Below are 16,276 nucleotides of genomic sequence, written 5' to 3'. Positions count from 1 at the left end.
GAGGTAAATCAACCCGGCAGCAGTTCTACACAGTTCGTAAGTGTTTTGCAATCACTACTACTCACTGTTCAGAGGTAAATTCCGTACAAAATTTGTTTTTTGAGAAAAAACATCAGCATTTTATTTCCAATCAGTACTACTCAATGATTTTGTGTTGTACGCCGCCATCTGTTTCAGGATGTGCTGGATACCATGATTTTGTGTTGTGTACTGTACCGTTTTTCAATATCCGCTATGTACTCAGTGAATTACAAAAGAAATGGTATTGGTTCATCCGCACTGGGATTAATTAACATTTTTTAGGTGCTGGAATTAATTAGCAAGGGGCGACTGGGAAGGGATGGGGCTGCAGTGGAGAGCAGAAGGGCCCAGCGGGGCGTGCTAGTAGGTGGCCCAGGAGGGATGGAGTGGATCCCCTAAAAGAGGAGTTATTTTGTAATTTTTTGGATTTATAATCCAAACATTATGCTTAATGGTTATCGATTTTAAATAAAGTTACAGATGATTCAAAAAAAAAGATGGGGTGGATGTTGCTTCCGCGGAAATATATCTTTCGCCTCTGGGCTACTAATGCACATCATGGAATGGAGGAAATGTATGCACTGTAGCTGCAAAAAGGAACGGTGCCCCTTGCCCGATCAATACTCAAAGTACATGTACAGTAGAGCTTTTTTTTATGAGAATACATTTTTTTAGCCATGTTCTGAGAATACATGTACTAGCAAAAAAAACCGTGCAATACTACGGAACAACGGAAAGTATATCAAGCACGAGCCGGTGGAGGCGAAGTCTGGATATTGATTTTTCGATTAGATCGATTTCCATACTGAGATTGATACCGAGATTTTTTGTTTGGGTTCGGATTGATTTCCATACTGAGATGGATACGAAGAATTTTGGATTTCATGCTAAGGAGATTGATTTATTTTAGAACTGTTCGTATTATGTTGTGACAAATTTGGACCGTACGATAACTTTCGGTAAATTTAAACCATAGAATTTCTGCTACTGAAATCGTGAATAAGCCGGGAGAGAAAGAAAATAAGGGACAGTGGCATATTGATTGTAATTTTAACGAAGTTGACCGACCAACACCGACTAACGGCGTCCACCCATCCCATCGATTTCAATTTAATATATTGTAATAGACAGTAGAGCTACGTGCTTAACTAGTGTCCGATGACGACGTTGTACTCGACAGTTGCATCCCGGCCCAGAAGATCCAAGCTACCCTTCCTGACCAGTGCGTACCCGTAGGCCCACCTGAACTCCGGCCTACCGAAGACGGCCATCTCCCTCACCCTCGTGGCTGCGGGCCTGCGGCTACCTCACTCCGGCCCATGATGGCCACGCTGCTCCCGCCGTGCTGAGTATGAATTGTATTTCTTGCTCTGGAACTCTTCCCCCCAAATCCCACCGCTTGCTGCTTGTAAATGTGATTACAAATGATATTACAACAAATATTCCTCGCCACACTTAAAAAAGGGTGACACACACAGCAAATCTTTCTCTCTCCTATATCACCACGGGGAGTTCTTCGTGTGATCGACGGAGAACACAGCAAACCACGTAAGGCATGATTAAGATGATACAGTGTAAATTAACCTCACTCTTATTCAATCAAAGAAGGTCACCAATCAGCTAGATAGCTTCGTAGCTAGTCATTCATGTCTGATGAAGAGGTTGTACTCGACGCCGGCATCCCCGGTCTTGAGGTTGAACTTACGCGTGCTAGCCTGCGCGAACCCGCGAGCCCACCTAAGATGGCCGTGCCGCCGACGATTGGCATCTCCCTGACGCCGGCCGGCCTGCACCTCGTTGCGGCCGAAGATGGCGATGCTGCTCCCGTTGTACTCCCCGGACGTGAAGACGAAGTCGTGGCGTACGAGCCCTGCGACCGGCCCATGGGCCTCCCGGCGGCGTACACTACTACAAAACACAATCCCTCATCAGTGGCATGGTACACCCGTCCGTCACTGATGAACCTTTATTAGTGACGGGCATAGAAAGCCCGCCACTAACACCCAAATATGAAAAAGCACAAAATTACAAAAACACACATCAGTGACGGGTTTTACATCTATGCCTGCCACTGATGACCATTTAGGCCCAGCCCAACCTGATGACCCATTCAGCCCAATCCCTGTACTGTAAAAACCCCACCTAACCCTAATCCCCACCAGAACTCCCTTCCTCCCCTGCCGCCAACACTCATCACTGTCGGTCCTAACACTTGACCATTACTGATAGGTTACACATCAGTAACGGGCTGAGAGCCCGTTAGTGATGGCTTACACGTCACTGGCATCTAGTTACTGGCGGCTGCCTCGCTCGTCAGTGATGCATTTTTCAGCCCTACTGATGTGCCTATTTGCAGTAGTGCGTCCGTCAGCAGGTCGTCCGTGACGTACACGGCGCCGAAGAATGACTTGGAGGCATTCGTGGTCGGCACGCTCGCCGCCTGGATCGCCATCGGGTGCCGGCCGCTCACCACCTCGTGCCACAGGAGCTTGATGTGCGTAGTGTTTGGGGCCGATGGCGGCGCCGTGGCTTGGGAGCCCGCGGCGGTCGCGAGGAGGACGAAGATCACCAAGAGCGCCATAGCTAGCTGTGTTGTGCTTCAGTGCTTGCGTTGTGTCGTGGCAATGTGGGCGTAGATTGGTATTTAAATGTGTTAGTTTGGGGGACTTTGGGAGTGTGAGTACTGTAGTATCTGCAGTGAGATTGTGAGTGAGTGGGCGGGCGGGCACGAGTGCGATCTATGAACAGGAGTATATTATGCACGCTACCTAGCTGCGGGAAGGAACAGTGTTACAGTGGTGGTGCCCCTTGCCCGATCGGTACTCAAAGTACATGTACAGTACTGGTTAATTGCCCAGACACCAGAGTATACGTACACAGTGGTTCGTTTCGGTTATATGTATCTGTGTTGATCTAGAAGCTCATGGCCTCATGGGCGCGTTCGTTCATACGTGCAACCGGAATCGCTGAAAGAAGAGATCAAGCAGCAGCAACCGTGTTGACGCAATGCAGAAGAGATGCAGCAGGCAGGCAAGCAGCTACTGGAAGTGTGGAAGTGGAAGGGCCAGTGAGCGGACAGTGCCTGCGGTTGGACACGCCCGGGACGGGATACCCACCACCGCTCCTGCATGCACTTCTGCCATGCATGTGACTCTGAATCATGGGCCCGACCGATCAGTTTCGCTGTCAAATACTTTTGATCTCAAAAATTTGGATTTTGTGTTAGCAATTAGACCAATTAATATATGTGGTTATGTGATTCTTTTTCTTTCAGAAATTTGGTTTTCTCATACTAGATTCCAAAATATTAATTCGGGTTTTCTTTGATTCACTCCATTGGAGCTTCTTGATGGATATCTTGAGGTGATTCACTCCACTCGGATTCTCATCAGTGGTGTGCCCGTAAACACTATCCTTCACCGACATGGATTGTGGCAGGGTGACCCTTTATCTACAATGCTTTTCATCCTTGCAATGGATATGCTTCATTTCATGCTTCGAAAGGTGGAGGAGATCGGGCTGCTTGGTATGTTGGCATCTAGACATGTAGAAAAAGTCATTTCTATCCCCCAAAATAATCAATTTGATATTTTTTTTAATAGGATATAAGTGATGTTTTTCGGTTCAGGCCCGTGCTTAAGGTTTTACTATATAAATAAGCCCCAAGGTTGTGGTATGCCTAGGTATACCGTGAACCATTTTAGGTGTCTCAAGTAGGCTCTGAAACTCCTAATATCACGGAATTCCAAACCGCCATAGCTACATTATTCTATAAGGTTTTGTTATAACTAAGTCGTCTGATTTTCAGTTAAAGATAAGTTGATTTTTCAACCATTGGATATGGTTTGTGCTTTAATTAAGATTCGGAATAGACAATGGAAGAGAAGAGTGGGATGACATCCAAACAATACTCTAACTGCTCTAATACGTCAACTGAGATTTAACCCTTTTGCTTAAAAATCAGGTAACTGTGATATAGTCACACTCTATCCTATAATTATTTTTTAAAATTTGGTCCAAAATCCAGAACCAAACAAACATCAATTAACCGTGATTACACATAGTGTTACAACAAATACTCGCCACACACCACACACACACACACACACAAAGTTACACAACAGATCTTCTCTCCTCTCGACACACGCCTGGTGGCGCGATGAAGAAAAACTGCAAACAACGACATGATCAAGATGGCACAGAGAGCGAGTAAAACTCACTCCTATTCAATCAAAGCAAATCACCAGCCAGCATGCAATGCAATATCTGCAATGCATGCAGCTAATTAAGCAATCTAGTGTCTGACGAAGATGTTGTACTCGATGGTGGAGTCCCCGGACTTGAGATCAAACTTGCTGGTGCTGAGCTGCGCGTAGCCACGAGCCCACCTGAACACCCCCGTGCCGCCGACGACGGGCAGCTCCCGGACGTCGGCCCGCACGTCGTTGCGGCCCACGATGCCGAGGCTGCTCCCGTTGAACTCCCCGGCCGTGAAGACGAAGGTCACGTCCATGAGCAGCGTGAAGGAGTCCCTGCTGGCGCTGCAGTACGTGCCCTGCGCCCGGCCCACGGGCTTCCCGGTGTCGTCCGCGGCCGTGGTGAGAATGTCGTCCATGACGAACACTTCGCCGAAGAAGGTCTTGGACGCCTTCGTCGTCGGCGCGCGTGCTACTGTTACCGCTGTCGGGTGCCGGCCGCTCACCACCTCGTGGGCGTAGAGCTTGATGTGCGTCGTCGATGGCGGCGGTGCCGAGGATTGCGTGGCGTGGGCGGCGGTCGCCAGGAGGACGAAGACGAAGAGGACGATGGCGGCCATGGCTTAGTTTGCTCTGTGTGTGTGTGTGTGTGTGTGTCCACGGTGTGTGTTGTGTGACTTGTGTCGTGGCAATGTGTGTGCCCTGGTATTTATACATGCTTGCGGGAGTGAGGGGTACTGTACGAAGCGACTTGGGTGCGTACCTACCCGATCGAGTGTTAAATTTGAACATCTATATGTTTCTTTTAACATCAAATTTGAATATCAATGTATAAAATCTCATTAGGATATATCAGAGAACATTATTTTATTGACACGAAATCAAGAGTTTTTTGTAACACATCAGTACTATAGTATCAATATTTCAATAAAATTGCAATGTTTATAATTATACATCATCATTATTTTATCAACAAATTTGTACGTGCAAGCGTGATTGGTTGGACTGACTCCAATAATTATATAAGGTGTATTTTATTTCCTTTGAAAAAGGTTTTGACCAATAGTTACTCCATCAACACCTGACTTATGTAATACAAGACCATAACCATAAGTAAATGTTTTTTTAACACGAATACAATGATAACAGTTTTATTTCACAAGTCACATATCAATATTCCAATTATTAATGGTGAAATGCTCGGTCAAAGAAGCGAAATAAGCATGTTATTTTGAAATGGAGGATTACCTGAAAACTTCTGCTCTTGTACACCACCCCTCCCCCAAATTCGAACATAAGGATGACCTAAATTGCACGATACCCCGTGGGTGAAAAGGGTATGATGGTTAATTTAGAATTTAGAAGCATCTCTCTCTCTCTCTCCCTCCCTCCCTCCCCCCCCCCCCTTCGTGGCTTTCTCTTCCCCTCCAGTGCCTGCTCTCTGCCTCCCTCTCTCTTCTACGCTTGCTCTCGGCGGCCTTGGCGCCGCTCGTCTCCTCCCTTCGGGCATCTCTAAGGGTGAGCTCTCATTTGTCCTTCCCATTTGTTCATTTGAGGGGTCTTTGGACAAATGGGGGTGGGTAAAATATCAATTTGTCCAATGGTAACCTCTCATTTATTTCTTCATGAGTCTTTGACATGTGGCCAAAAAGACAAGTGGACAAGATTTGGATGAGTTTTGCACAAATGGGGGCTCCCCATACTCTCCCCAAATTAATTTGGGGAAGAAATGAGGGTGTTAACCACTTTTGGACAAATGGGAGTTCCCATTGGGTTATGTATTTTGCTCATGGACCCCCATATGGGAGTTCTTTTACGGTACCCTTAACTGGATATGAGCCGTCCATTCTCTTGGATCTGATGGTCTAAATCGATTTATACTGCTTAGTGACGGCTACAAAATCGTGAGCAGTATACCAGGTAAAGGGGCAAAATTGGCACATGAGACAAATAATTTCCCCTGAACCATGTGTTCTATCGCCATCGCCATTGGCAATCTGCAACTTCAGCGCTCCCCCTTGATAGCTGTGGCGATGAGATTGGTGCGGGCATGCAGCAGGAGATGAGACGGCGGCACCGCCGGTGGCTAATCCTAGATCGTGTGTGTTCGGCTCCCTACTCCAAAGAGATGGGTGCGGCAGCAGAGGCCCCTAATTATCAGGTGAACAGAGCCGCCGGAAGAAAATTGCAATCCAACATCACTTAACCACGAAAGAATTTAACATCCAGATGCAATTGAGAGCTTCATTCAATATACTAGCTCTTTGGTTATCATACTTCAAGAGATGTGTGATAGTAGATCGATCTTGTCAACCGTTGAACTACCGGGCGTTTTAATTTCTCCATCGCAAGACGAGACCACGCGATGGAATAGCAGCACACATGGATGCTAACTGGAGATTGACGAGGCACATAGCGTCAGACGACTGACACAGGCGAGCGGTGGCGACGTACGTACGGACTGTCTCGAAGGAATTGAACTCACACGCAGAGGAAAGACATCATTGATGTCGGCGGCAGGAGCCCGGCCATGACCATGGTAGAACGGAGTTAGATTGAGTGTTTGGGCATGAATCGAACGAATCTATCGAACCCAAAAATTGTAGACTTAATTACCCTTTGAAAAGAAGTCTAATTACTTTAGAAATCAACGGTCAGATAAAGTTTATACTGCTCCCTCTCTAATAGCAGTATAAGGGTACCGTAAAAAAGCTTCCATATGGACAGATTTGAACAAATGAGGAGGATTTGGGGGGTTCCCTTGGAGATGCCCTTAGTCTCCATTCTATCCTAATATTTCCCTAATTTTACCCATCAATTGACTTTCTAATCTTACAGATTCCGATCTTGGTCAAGCAGGATTTGAAGTTGCCGACGCCAATTGAGCTGCCGCTGCTCCCCATCGGTTGGTAGTTCACGGAGAGGGCCCATTCCCCATGAAACTTCACCTTCCCGAGGCATGGAACGGGTGAAGTCACAATCTACGGGTGCTGCTGTCGTTCTGCGTGCAGCTGGTCGAATTCCTTAGCTTTTAACGGGGGGTTAGCTGACGAGGGAGGCGGCGGCGTGTTGGAGGAGAGTGTCGCTGCAAGGAGGAAGCCGACGGCACGGCGAAGGCGGGGCTGGTGGGAGATGGAAAAAAAAATCTGCTTTTTTTTGTTTAATTTCTGTACCAATGTAAAAAAGTCTGGTAATACCCTTTTGAGTTTGGGGTTGGGGTGTACCGAAGAAGACCTCCTGACAACCAATAACAATTGACTCTTGGGAGCACCATGGGATTGTGGCTGTGAGTGAGCACGCGTGCGATCGATCGATCGATGCGGCCGTCATGAATTGCCAGTTTGAAAACTTTGGCGTAATTCATCAACCCGTGGTCCTGTGGTGCGCGTGCGCGCATGTTTGTTGGGGGCTGTGGGGCGTTGCTTCCGCAGAAATACAGACAGGCTATCATGTATGGATGGAGGACAAATCTGCAAGCTACTATAGCTGCAAAAGGAACGGTGCGCCGGCCTTGCCCGATACTCAAACTACATACACTACACGGTGGCTTATTTGGTGTATGTCCGTATCACGATCTAGAAGAAGCTCTCTGGATGTAAAGGCAGAGGTTTGTCAGCGCTAGCTGCCGCATTGGCGCATATGTGTGTATGTAATCCCATGACCTGAAGAAGCAAGCGTTGAGGATGCAGCAGGCAGAGTGGACGTGCACGTTACGCACAAGAGAAGGAAGTGCTGAGTTTACTGTAGCGGACAGTGCCCGCAGCTGGACGGCAGACGCATCACCGCTCCATGCGCCTGCGCCTGCGCTTCCTCGATCGTGCTCGGATCCAAGTGCGGGTCAGTTCCTGGCCAGCTCCATGCGGCAAATGGTAAAGATCTCGAAAGAGAGGACAGGCCACTAGGCCAAGCATGGTTTTGAACTTTCGATGTAATTTTGCATTCACCATGTTTTCGACGGTAAACAAACGACTGTCCCACTGAAAATCTAGTCCCCGCCCCTCCCAGCATTAGTTGTGCATGAGTGAAATGCATGACAGGAAATAAAGACACGATCCTTAGTCCCCTGGGCGTCCTAGTTACACACTGGACAGATTAGTGTTCCATGATTCCATCCAGTGGGTGTGGTTGAAGTTCATGTTCATGAGGAAGGCCATGGCTGGAGCTGGCGCGCCTGTTGTGAGGTTTGCTGAACTTTGGCTCTTTGCTTCCTGCTGGAACATTTGGTTGGATGTCATCACGGGGGATAGGAAAGGATGGAAATGAACGATGCCAAATTGCGCACTACGGAAACCACATAAAAGTGATGTTTGTACTGATTGAAAAGCTGTTGGAACATTCGATTTTTTTTTGTTTGCTAAACATCATCGATTTTACTAAATTTTCGAAAATCTAATTCGTCTCGCATTGAGGTGTACACCGTTCCATAATTCTTATCAAAATATTACATGTATCTAGACACTTTTTAGGAATAAATACATCCATTTTTGTCAAATTTGAGACAAGAATTATGGAGCGGAGTCTCAAGAATTATGGAGCGGAAGGAGTACATTAGTAACGCCGTGCATGTTTGGCAGTATGATCACGAGAATTTTATTTGGTTCGAACACTTCTACATGCATGTTTTGCCGCCGACTAAAGGGAAAATTGGAACAGATATACCGGCCTAACGTAGGTATGAAATGGAAATTATCCTAACACCCAACCAAAATCCCGGGTTTCTAGATATACCGTATTGCCGTCCTCTCGATACTGTATGTACTTACGCACGCTGGAAAGGCGTTTAGTGACCCAACATCCAACCAAATATTCGGGCGTCCTCCGTCAGACACGACATGTGAATTGGAGCCTGATTACTGCAGAATCCGGGGTTTCTTCCGACTTCGATAGCAGCAGTCGATATGCTCCCACCAACTACCAGAAAAGGTTTTCACCGGGACACCAAAAAGAAAATCAACCACTGACATGCCAGCTTGTTCAACTTCAGTAAAATCAACACTGCGCTGGTCATAGTGTACAAGAAAAATAATGCACTGGTCTTAAGAAAGAAACCTTTTAGATCAGCTTGCATGTGAATCAAGCCCACAAATCTTCCAAGGCAGGCTGAGGAACGATCCATGGAAGGGTGATTACAGGCTTTGGTCCACCAGATGCACTAAACTCTACTGATTCTCTTAATTTGATGAGTATGAGTGATAAGTAGAGACTACATCGATATTGGAGGTGGCAAAGTGATCATAATGCAGTGCGCACTTATATAAACATGATAGCTACAAAATGATTCGGCTTACAGAAATAGAAGGGCGCCAAGAAGGCACCACCACGGTTCTTCCTACAAAGAAACAGCAAAAGTCAGACCAAGAAAATTACAGTGTAGCCATATGGCATACAAGTATGTATTTGTGTAGTGATATCACGTGCATCCTACCCTAGAAATACCTCAATGGTTTGACTTCAGCAGATCTTTCAGCTCATCAACAATTGCACGGAAGCAGAACATGTACTGGTCCTGAAAAGAAGAAGATATGCCAATAGAACATCTAAATACACATAAGGACAAACTTGCACTGTTCATGCAATAAGTATAAAATTATCAACACCTTTAGAAGTATTGGATGCAATTGCCAATTGGAGCTGTGTATTAGAATAGTAGGCATAGCTCATTCTGCACACATGGTACGACCATACCAGGTTGCTCATGGTTATGCAAGAACAGTAATTAGATAGCTAACCAGGCTTGTTCAGTTACCTTACAGCAAGGTACAAGCAGTGCACCTAAAACAAGCTCGGGAAACATATGCTACGGTCCGTAGTAATATTTATTTCATTAGTGAGGGCGGTGGAGATAGAAATTAAGGATCAGGGAACATCAAAATGTATTACGGAGTATAATTTACCCTGTACAGTCTTACTTTTTTATACTCCCTCCGTCTCAAATTAACTGATGTGGATTTGTATAGATTCTTATACAAATCCACGTCAGTTAATTCAGGACGGGGGGTAGTACCTAAAACTGCATGTGCAAGATGATGGTAATAGCAATTTTTTATACCTAAAAAGTAAAAAAACTGCCGGTTACTCAAAAAAATTGCCTTTAAATTGTAGAATGGCACTTCAACTAAGAAAAAAAGAATGCATGAGCTACATTTTCAATAATTATGCTACATGTGAGAACAGTTGTTAGCAGGGAAGTCTGACATGCTCAAATTATGCTGGAATTGCGGGTATACTTTAGATGAAGTTCATAGGAGTATAGATGAAACAGAACATGCCTCGGTTTGGACCATTCCATTTCGTTGGGACCTAAATTTTTTTACAGTTTCAACAAGATCATAAGAGCTTGTGTCACCAAGGAGAATCCTCTCAATTGTACTGTGGATGGTGATGTAAGCACCAGTTCTTCCAATGCCTGCACTGCAGAAAGAGACCAAAATATTGGTCAGAGAATAAAATATGTGCAACAAGTAGCAGCATCAAGTTGAATCAAACCTGCAGTGTACAACTATAGGATGTTCTTCCCGAACATTATGTAACCGTTTTCGGATTTGTCTTACAGCATCAGTACTGGTTGGTACTCCATGGTCGGGCCAATCCGGGTATTCTATATGTAGTACAGAATGAATCTTGTCTGACTACATTATGAAAATCAGCAATCAGAAGATCTTTAACAAGATGTTTCTACATGTAATGGCAACAACAACAACAACAACAACAACAAAGCCTTTAGTCCCAAACAAGTTGGGGTAGGCTAGAGGTGAAACCCATAAAAACTCGCAACCAACTCATGGTTCTGGCACATGGATAGCAAGCTTCCATGCAGCCCTGTTCATGGCTAGTTCTTTGGTGATATTTCAGCCCTTCAGATCTCTCTTTACGGACTCCTCCCATGTACAAGCTAATAAGAAATGCAGATGTTTTTGTACAAAATATCAACACAGCAGAAGCTGCAGAACCGAAGACCACTACAACACCCTCCTCTAAAAAGAGAAGTTGACAGGGACTTGGAAATGGAAAGATCTCAAACCACAAATATAAGCTATAACAATTTTTCATTTCAAAGTGGTAGAGCAATAAAAATGTTTCATGTATCTTCAATCAATCAGAGAGACTAGTGAAAGTGGCGTGGTAGGGTACAACTATCTGGAATGACACCGTGTCGTTTTTATTTAGGAAAAGAACTGTAAAAAATTATGATTTGTGCAAGAGATAGGAAATGAAAAATATTGAAAAAATCTAAAGCTTCCGAAAATTGCTAAGTTGTGTGTCATGATGACAGGTTACTATGCTAAAATAAATGTGAATCAAGCATGTTGATGTATTTAATTTACATACATATATTATTTCAAAAGGCACAGAAATAACCTGAAACGGTAAAAGTAAAACACAGAGGAAAAATAAACTAAACTTCTAAAAAATGATAAATAATCTGAAATCCTTACAATTCATGATGTCACCACTATATTCATCATTGTGACAGCGAAAATAACATTTATCCTCACGGAGCAACAGAAAGGAAAATACATCAATAATAAGAAATGATGGCATATTTTATCTCTAATGCAGCGCAACTTACAATTTGATCACTGTCTCAAAGAGCTAAGGGGATTAAGTTTCTAAGGAAATGTTGTGTCCAATCATGAGAACTAAAGAGACAGGGGGGAACCTTTAAAAAGGAACAGCAGTCCATGAACAAAATTTATGATGCAAGAAAAAAACAATCCTCAAGAGGAACAATAGAACAAGTATACATGGAAGTTCTTTACCTCATTGCATTGCACCTTCACATCGCGCAACCATAATTGATGGCAATATCTTTTTTTAGTAATCTCCACATTATACTTTCCATACACATCTTGTCCATTGAGTAATGGAAGATACTCATCACACTGCAATTATTTTAAACATAATTTGTTGATCAGCATTTATCAGAGGAATACTTATGCTTTGGAGTTGATCTACACCATAGAGAAAGTAATGGATGCATCTCGATTTCAAATTTCTAAGAATTCTGCACCCATACAGTTGGAAGTACATCACCATATCCTATTAATTTTAAATGCAAATAGTGAGGCCGTAAGAACAATGTTCTGTGAGGAAATTATAAAATACATATAAAGAGGAGCTTCAAGAATCCCCTCTAGAATTTTCAGTGAAACTATTTATGAGCCAAGTTGGTTTTTCCTTTCTCCACAAAAGGAGTCATGGTCTACTTTACTCAAAATCTTAACACTAATCATGTTGCCCTGTCTCCCAGGTTGAAATAAGTATGCAAGTTAAACACGCAAGTGTACCATCATGACTATGTCTCATTTGAACGTCACCTCAATTCGAAGAAGTTAAGTAGAGTGTTTAATGTAAGCAAGTACCTTTACACTGTCGAACTGTGTGAGCATAACAATCACACGACACTGATTTTCACAAACCATTTCCCAGAAATCCTCAAATGTCTTGACTAGTGGGCCTTGAGTGGAGATAAATCTTGTGGATCTGTTGTCCTCAGTAGCCTGCAAGTTGTATACACCATATCTTAAGATGCTCTTCAACTATCCCACACATTATCCAGAAAGGCAAAACAAACAGGCATACATTAAGAAAAGGGACAACAGAAACTTAACCTTTATAAAGCTTGCATTGATGTAATCATTGCTGGAAATTTGACTAGTTGATAGTTTTAGCCGTACCCTGTTGTCATCATCTAAAGAGACGAAAGCAGTGAAATGTTACCAAATTTATAATGCTAGGGGGAGATCTTAGTCAAATCATCATAATTACAAATGCAAATCTCACATGGTAAGACATCAATATAGCGGTTTTTTCCCATATTAGTAGCATCACAGGCCACATTAAACCGGTTCCTCTGCCCCTGGCGCATTGTCCCCATGTGCTGAAAACATAACCACAAAATATGAAATAGACATTCATTCAGAAAGACATATGAAATAGAAATACTTTGAAGCCCAGATATCTGCTTCAAATCAGCTAAAGTTTTCATTAGATAAAATTGAACTGCAATATTAGGCAAGACAATTTGTTAAAGGGGAGAAGTTACATTTTCCATCATCCATAAGTAAATAAGTAATTATACTGAGTTGCGTTATCACCAGGTATCCTAGTACAAATTATAATGGCATGGCATATGTTTTCACACAAGTGTCATAAAAAGCCATATCCATGCATCTCTTAAGTGGAGGAGTGAAGAACAACAAGACCATCCAATCTTGTAGCAGCCGATATGACTGTGGCCTACAATGCTAAGGGTAGAAACTGGCAGTGGATAATCCAAATTATCCGGTATTCCTATTCAGAAAAATGCAAGAACATCCACAACCCAATTAAAATAAATCAGGACATGGATAATATCCGGGTTTAGTTTATATATGCAAATATGGCACTAGATTACAAAGGAGATGTGGATATGGACATTCGTAACCAGATAAAAGTTACACTAGACAATTTTAGCGATTCTAATCCCAGAAACTAATTATCTAGCCCAATAATCAAACAACTGGTTAAAGTATTCTTTTGTCTGGCTGGACCTGAAACCTGTTGCATATTATAGTAGTATTTGTCTCATTGTCTGCGTGGACCATATTACTGTTGTGGTCAGTCTATTGTTGATTTATCATACCTCATGAGTCTATCATCATGTGTGATGTAGATATCAAGTTATTTGTTTTACCTAGTGAGCATTAAAGTTGTAAGGTATTAGTATCCGTCCTGAATTGAGTAAACATCCAACCCGCATTCATACTGTAGTAACAACCGATCTGCATTTGATTTGAAAAATATGGAAAAGTAAGTGGGAAGGGCACTATTGATCTGCATCCGATCCATTCCCACCCATACACAAAGGGCACGTACACATAATGCCTCTAAGTTTACCCAACTGCAACATTTCAATGGAAGTTTATAAAATCAAATAACTAGATACCAATAGGTTTGATAAACAGGCCATTGGAAAACACACCGAAATACTTGAATACAGTGAAATGATTAGATCCAATATGGTACATGACTGAGACAACCACCAATTAATTTAGATCTAGAAATGGTAGCATAACTCCAGAAACCTTAATTTTTACTATTGCAAATCAAGATCAAGTCAATTAGGATGAATAAACTATAGCTAACGGTCAAGCATTTTTAAATCAATGCATTCTTACAACTTATTGTTCTTTACTTATTCCGCCATAGTGATTTCAACCAAAACAAATCTTGTGTAGTTTAAATAAATCAAAGATGCAGCATCTTTTTCACAAAGGTGCCAAAGCATATTTCCACACATATGGCATCTCAATACTATCCCATCAGATCCCCCTCTCCTTACCTCAAAGCAACCCAACCTCCCTACATCAATAGGGAAACCAATGGATAAATCATGTAAAGAAAAGGTGCAGCGGAAGGTACTGCCGTTGCTTTGATCAATTATTACAATTCAGAGTTCAGCCAGACAGGCTTGCATAGCTGGAGAAGGATCACTACTGGCGGAGCACAGTGCTTAGGGGTGCAGCGTGCATTGTGGTTGTAGTGGCATCATACGCTTTGTGAATATTCAGTGCATCGAAACATTAAGCCTTTGTGTTTTCTAGGGGGGCATGAGTGCATGACATGCCAATTTAGGACCAACACCAAAATCCAACATATTCTGCTTCGCAAGCACACAAACACTAAATAGATGGCCGTTAAACACATGATGACGGGCTCAAAACTGTAATAGACCTAAATCAGGGAGGAAACAGCACCACAATTTGCACCAAAATTACAAGGGCGATCACTGACCAACCAACACAGAAGATGTGAAATTACCACGTGGGCACAGAGAATTCGCAATTACCAGGCACAATTTTCAGAAGGATCCCGAATTCGGGAGAGAGGGAAAAAACAATCGATCATACCGGGAGGCTCTCGAACTCGTCGGACAAGGCATCCTGCTGCTTGCTCCTCGGCTCGAAATGCGCGAGCGCCTGCTTGCATAGCGTGACCTGCTCGGGCGTCAGCACCGGCGGCGGAGGATCGGCCTCGACGTCGAAGGGGTCGAACGCGGCCCCGGGGACCGCCGGACTCCCGGAATACTGCGCCTCCGCATGCGCGTGCGGGTGGCGGGAGCCGGATCCGGCGAGGCGGGCGGCGGCCCTCACCTTCTCTCGAAGGCCGCCGCCGCGGGAGCTCGTCGCGTTCCCCGTCTCTGCGGTGGCTCTTAGAGAGGATTGGTCGGAGTCGGAGTCGCCGTTTAGAAAAAAAAAAGTGGCAGTTCTCTATATGACCACACTTCGCAGTAAGTTCACATATAAACCATAGGAAAAAAAATCTAAAATTACACGTCTCTACTTTTCTAAAAGTACAACCGAGAACCTAATTCTAAGATGTTTTAACTTTGTCTTAAATTTTAAAAAAATGATTAGGTCTGTAGAAAATTGTATTCATATAAAATACCATCAAGATATATAATGAAGATATATATCATGCTAGATTTCAAAATGATTTGAAGTTATAAATGTTGGTTAATTTTCTATAAACTTGGTCAAACTTCAAAAATTCTGACTTACGATAAAACTAAAATATATAAACAAGAACAAATGAAGTACTCCCTCTGATCCTAATTTGAACTAAAAAAAACGACACGAATTTAGGATCGGAGGGAGTAGCAGTTATGGCTTTGCCAACACGAAATGTTTCATGCATAAATTTCGCCATCTTGAATCACAAACCACAAAGGGATACGACATGATTGTGTCTGGCAAAAAGGTTTGAAAATGATAGGAACTAATGTTAAGTGTCTAATTAATCTTCGACGGAAACATGCTGACCAATATTAGCTCAAACGTATGCAGCAAGATCAACAAACCATGCAGTCCAAATAACTTGTTTGGAAAAAATAGAGTTAAGAAAAGAACTTGTTTCGGAAAATATCCAGTAAACCTCAATAAAAACCATGGATACGAGTTTAAAAGATAAAGATTGTATTGAGGAACTTATGTGCTAGACATGTAAATTTTCAAGTTCAAACACAAGTGCATTTGGAAGTTATGAGAAAACACATACATTCAGCATGAAATTTCAAC

General features: G+C 43.2%; 3 protein-coding genes across 3 annotated transcripts; all 3 read right to left on the bottom strand.

Moving 5' to 3' along the window:
* Positions 1 to 2,308: 2,308 nt before the first annotated feature.
* LOC104585169 (dirigent protein 21) lies at positions 2,309 to 2,602 on the bottom strand. Its single transcript, XM_010241181.1, has one exon. The coding sequence runs from the start codon at positions 2,600 to 2,602 to the stop codon at positions 2,309 to 2,311; it is 294 nt and encodes a 97-aa protein (XP_010239483.1).
* Positions 2,603 to 4,018: 1,416 nt separating this feature from the next.
* LOC104584766 (dirigent protein 21) lies at positions 4,019 to 4,895 on the bottom strand. Its single transcript, XM_010240359.3, has one exon. The coding sequence runs from the start codon at positions 4,835 to 4,837 to the stop codon at positions 4,316 to 4,318; it is 522 nt and encodes a 173-aa protein (XP_010238661.1). The 5' UTR covers positions 4,838 to 4,895; the 3' UTR covers positions 4,019 to 4,315.
* Positions 4,896 to 9,163: 4,268 nt separating this feature from the next.
* On the bottom strand, positions 9,164 to 15,437 carry LOC100831788 (protein-tyrosine-phosphatase PTP1). The gene is made up of 9 exons (XM_010240358.2): positions 15,110 to 15,437; positions 13,002 to 13,098; positions 12,830 to 12,909; positions 12,581 to 12,718; positions 11,978 to 12,100; positions 10,704 to 10,846; positions 10,487 to 10,628; positions 9,643 to 9,723; positions 9,164 to 9,546 (listed from the first exon to the last, which is right to left on the bottom strand). The coding sequence occupies exons 2-8, from the start codon at positions 13,093 to 13,095 to the stop codon at positions 9,655 to 9,657; spliced, it is 789 nt and encodes a 262-aa protein (XP_010238660.1). The 5' UTR covers positions 13,096 to 13,098; positions 15,110 to 15,437; the 3' UTR covers positions 9,164 to 9,546; positions 9,643 to 9,654.
* Positions 15,438 to 16,276: the final 839 nt, after the last annotated feature.

This window comes from Brachypodium distachyon, chromosome 4 (assembly GCF_000005505.3).
Source record: "Brachypodium distachyon strain Bd21 chromosome 4, Brachypodium_distachyon_v3.0, whole genome shotgun sequence".
NCBI lineage: Eukaryota > Viridiplantae > Streptophyta > Magnoliopsida > Poales > Poaceae > Brachypodium > Brachypodium distachyon.
Note: the sequence above shows the minus strand (reverse complement) of the source record. Positions and strands in the feature narration are given on the sequence as shown.

Excerpts from the sequence above, each read along its gene's own strand:
- LOC104585169 (XM_010241181.1), bottom strand. The coding sequence starts at position 2,602 with ATGGCGCTCTTGGTGATCTTCGTCCTCCTCGCGACCGCCGCGGGCTCC.
- LOC104584766 (XM_010240359.3), bottom strand. The coding sequence starts at position 4,837 with ATGGCCGCCATCGTCCTCTTCGTCTTCGTCCTCCTGGCGACCGCCGCC.
- LOC100831788 (XM_010240358.2), bottom strand. The coding sequence starts at position 13,095 with ATGGGGACAATGCGCCAGGGGCAGAGGAACCGGTTTAATGTGGCCTGT. Across the intron at positions 12,719-12,829 it reads TCAATGCAAGCTTTATAAAG|GCTACTGAGGACAACAGATC; the intron begins GTTAAGTTTCTG and ends TACAACTTGCAG. Across the intron at positions 10,847-11,977 it reads TGAAGGTGCAATGCAATGAG|TCAGACAAGATTCATTCTGT; the intron begins GTAAAGAACTTC and ends TTCATAATGTAG.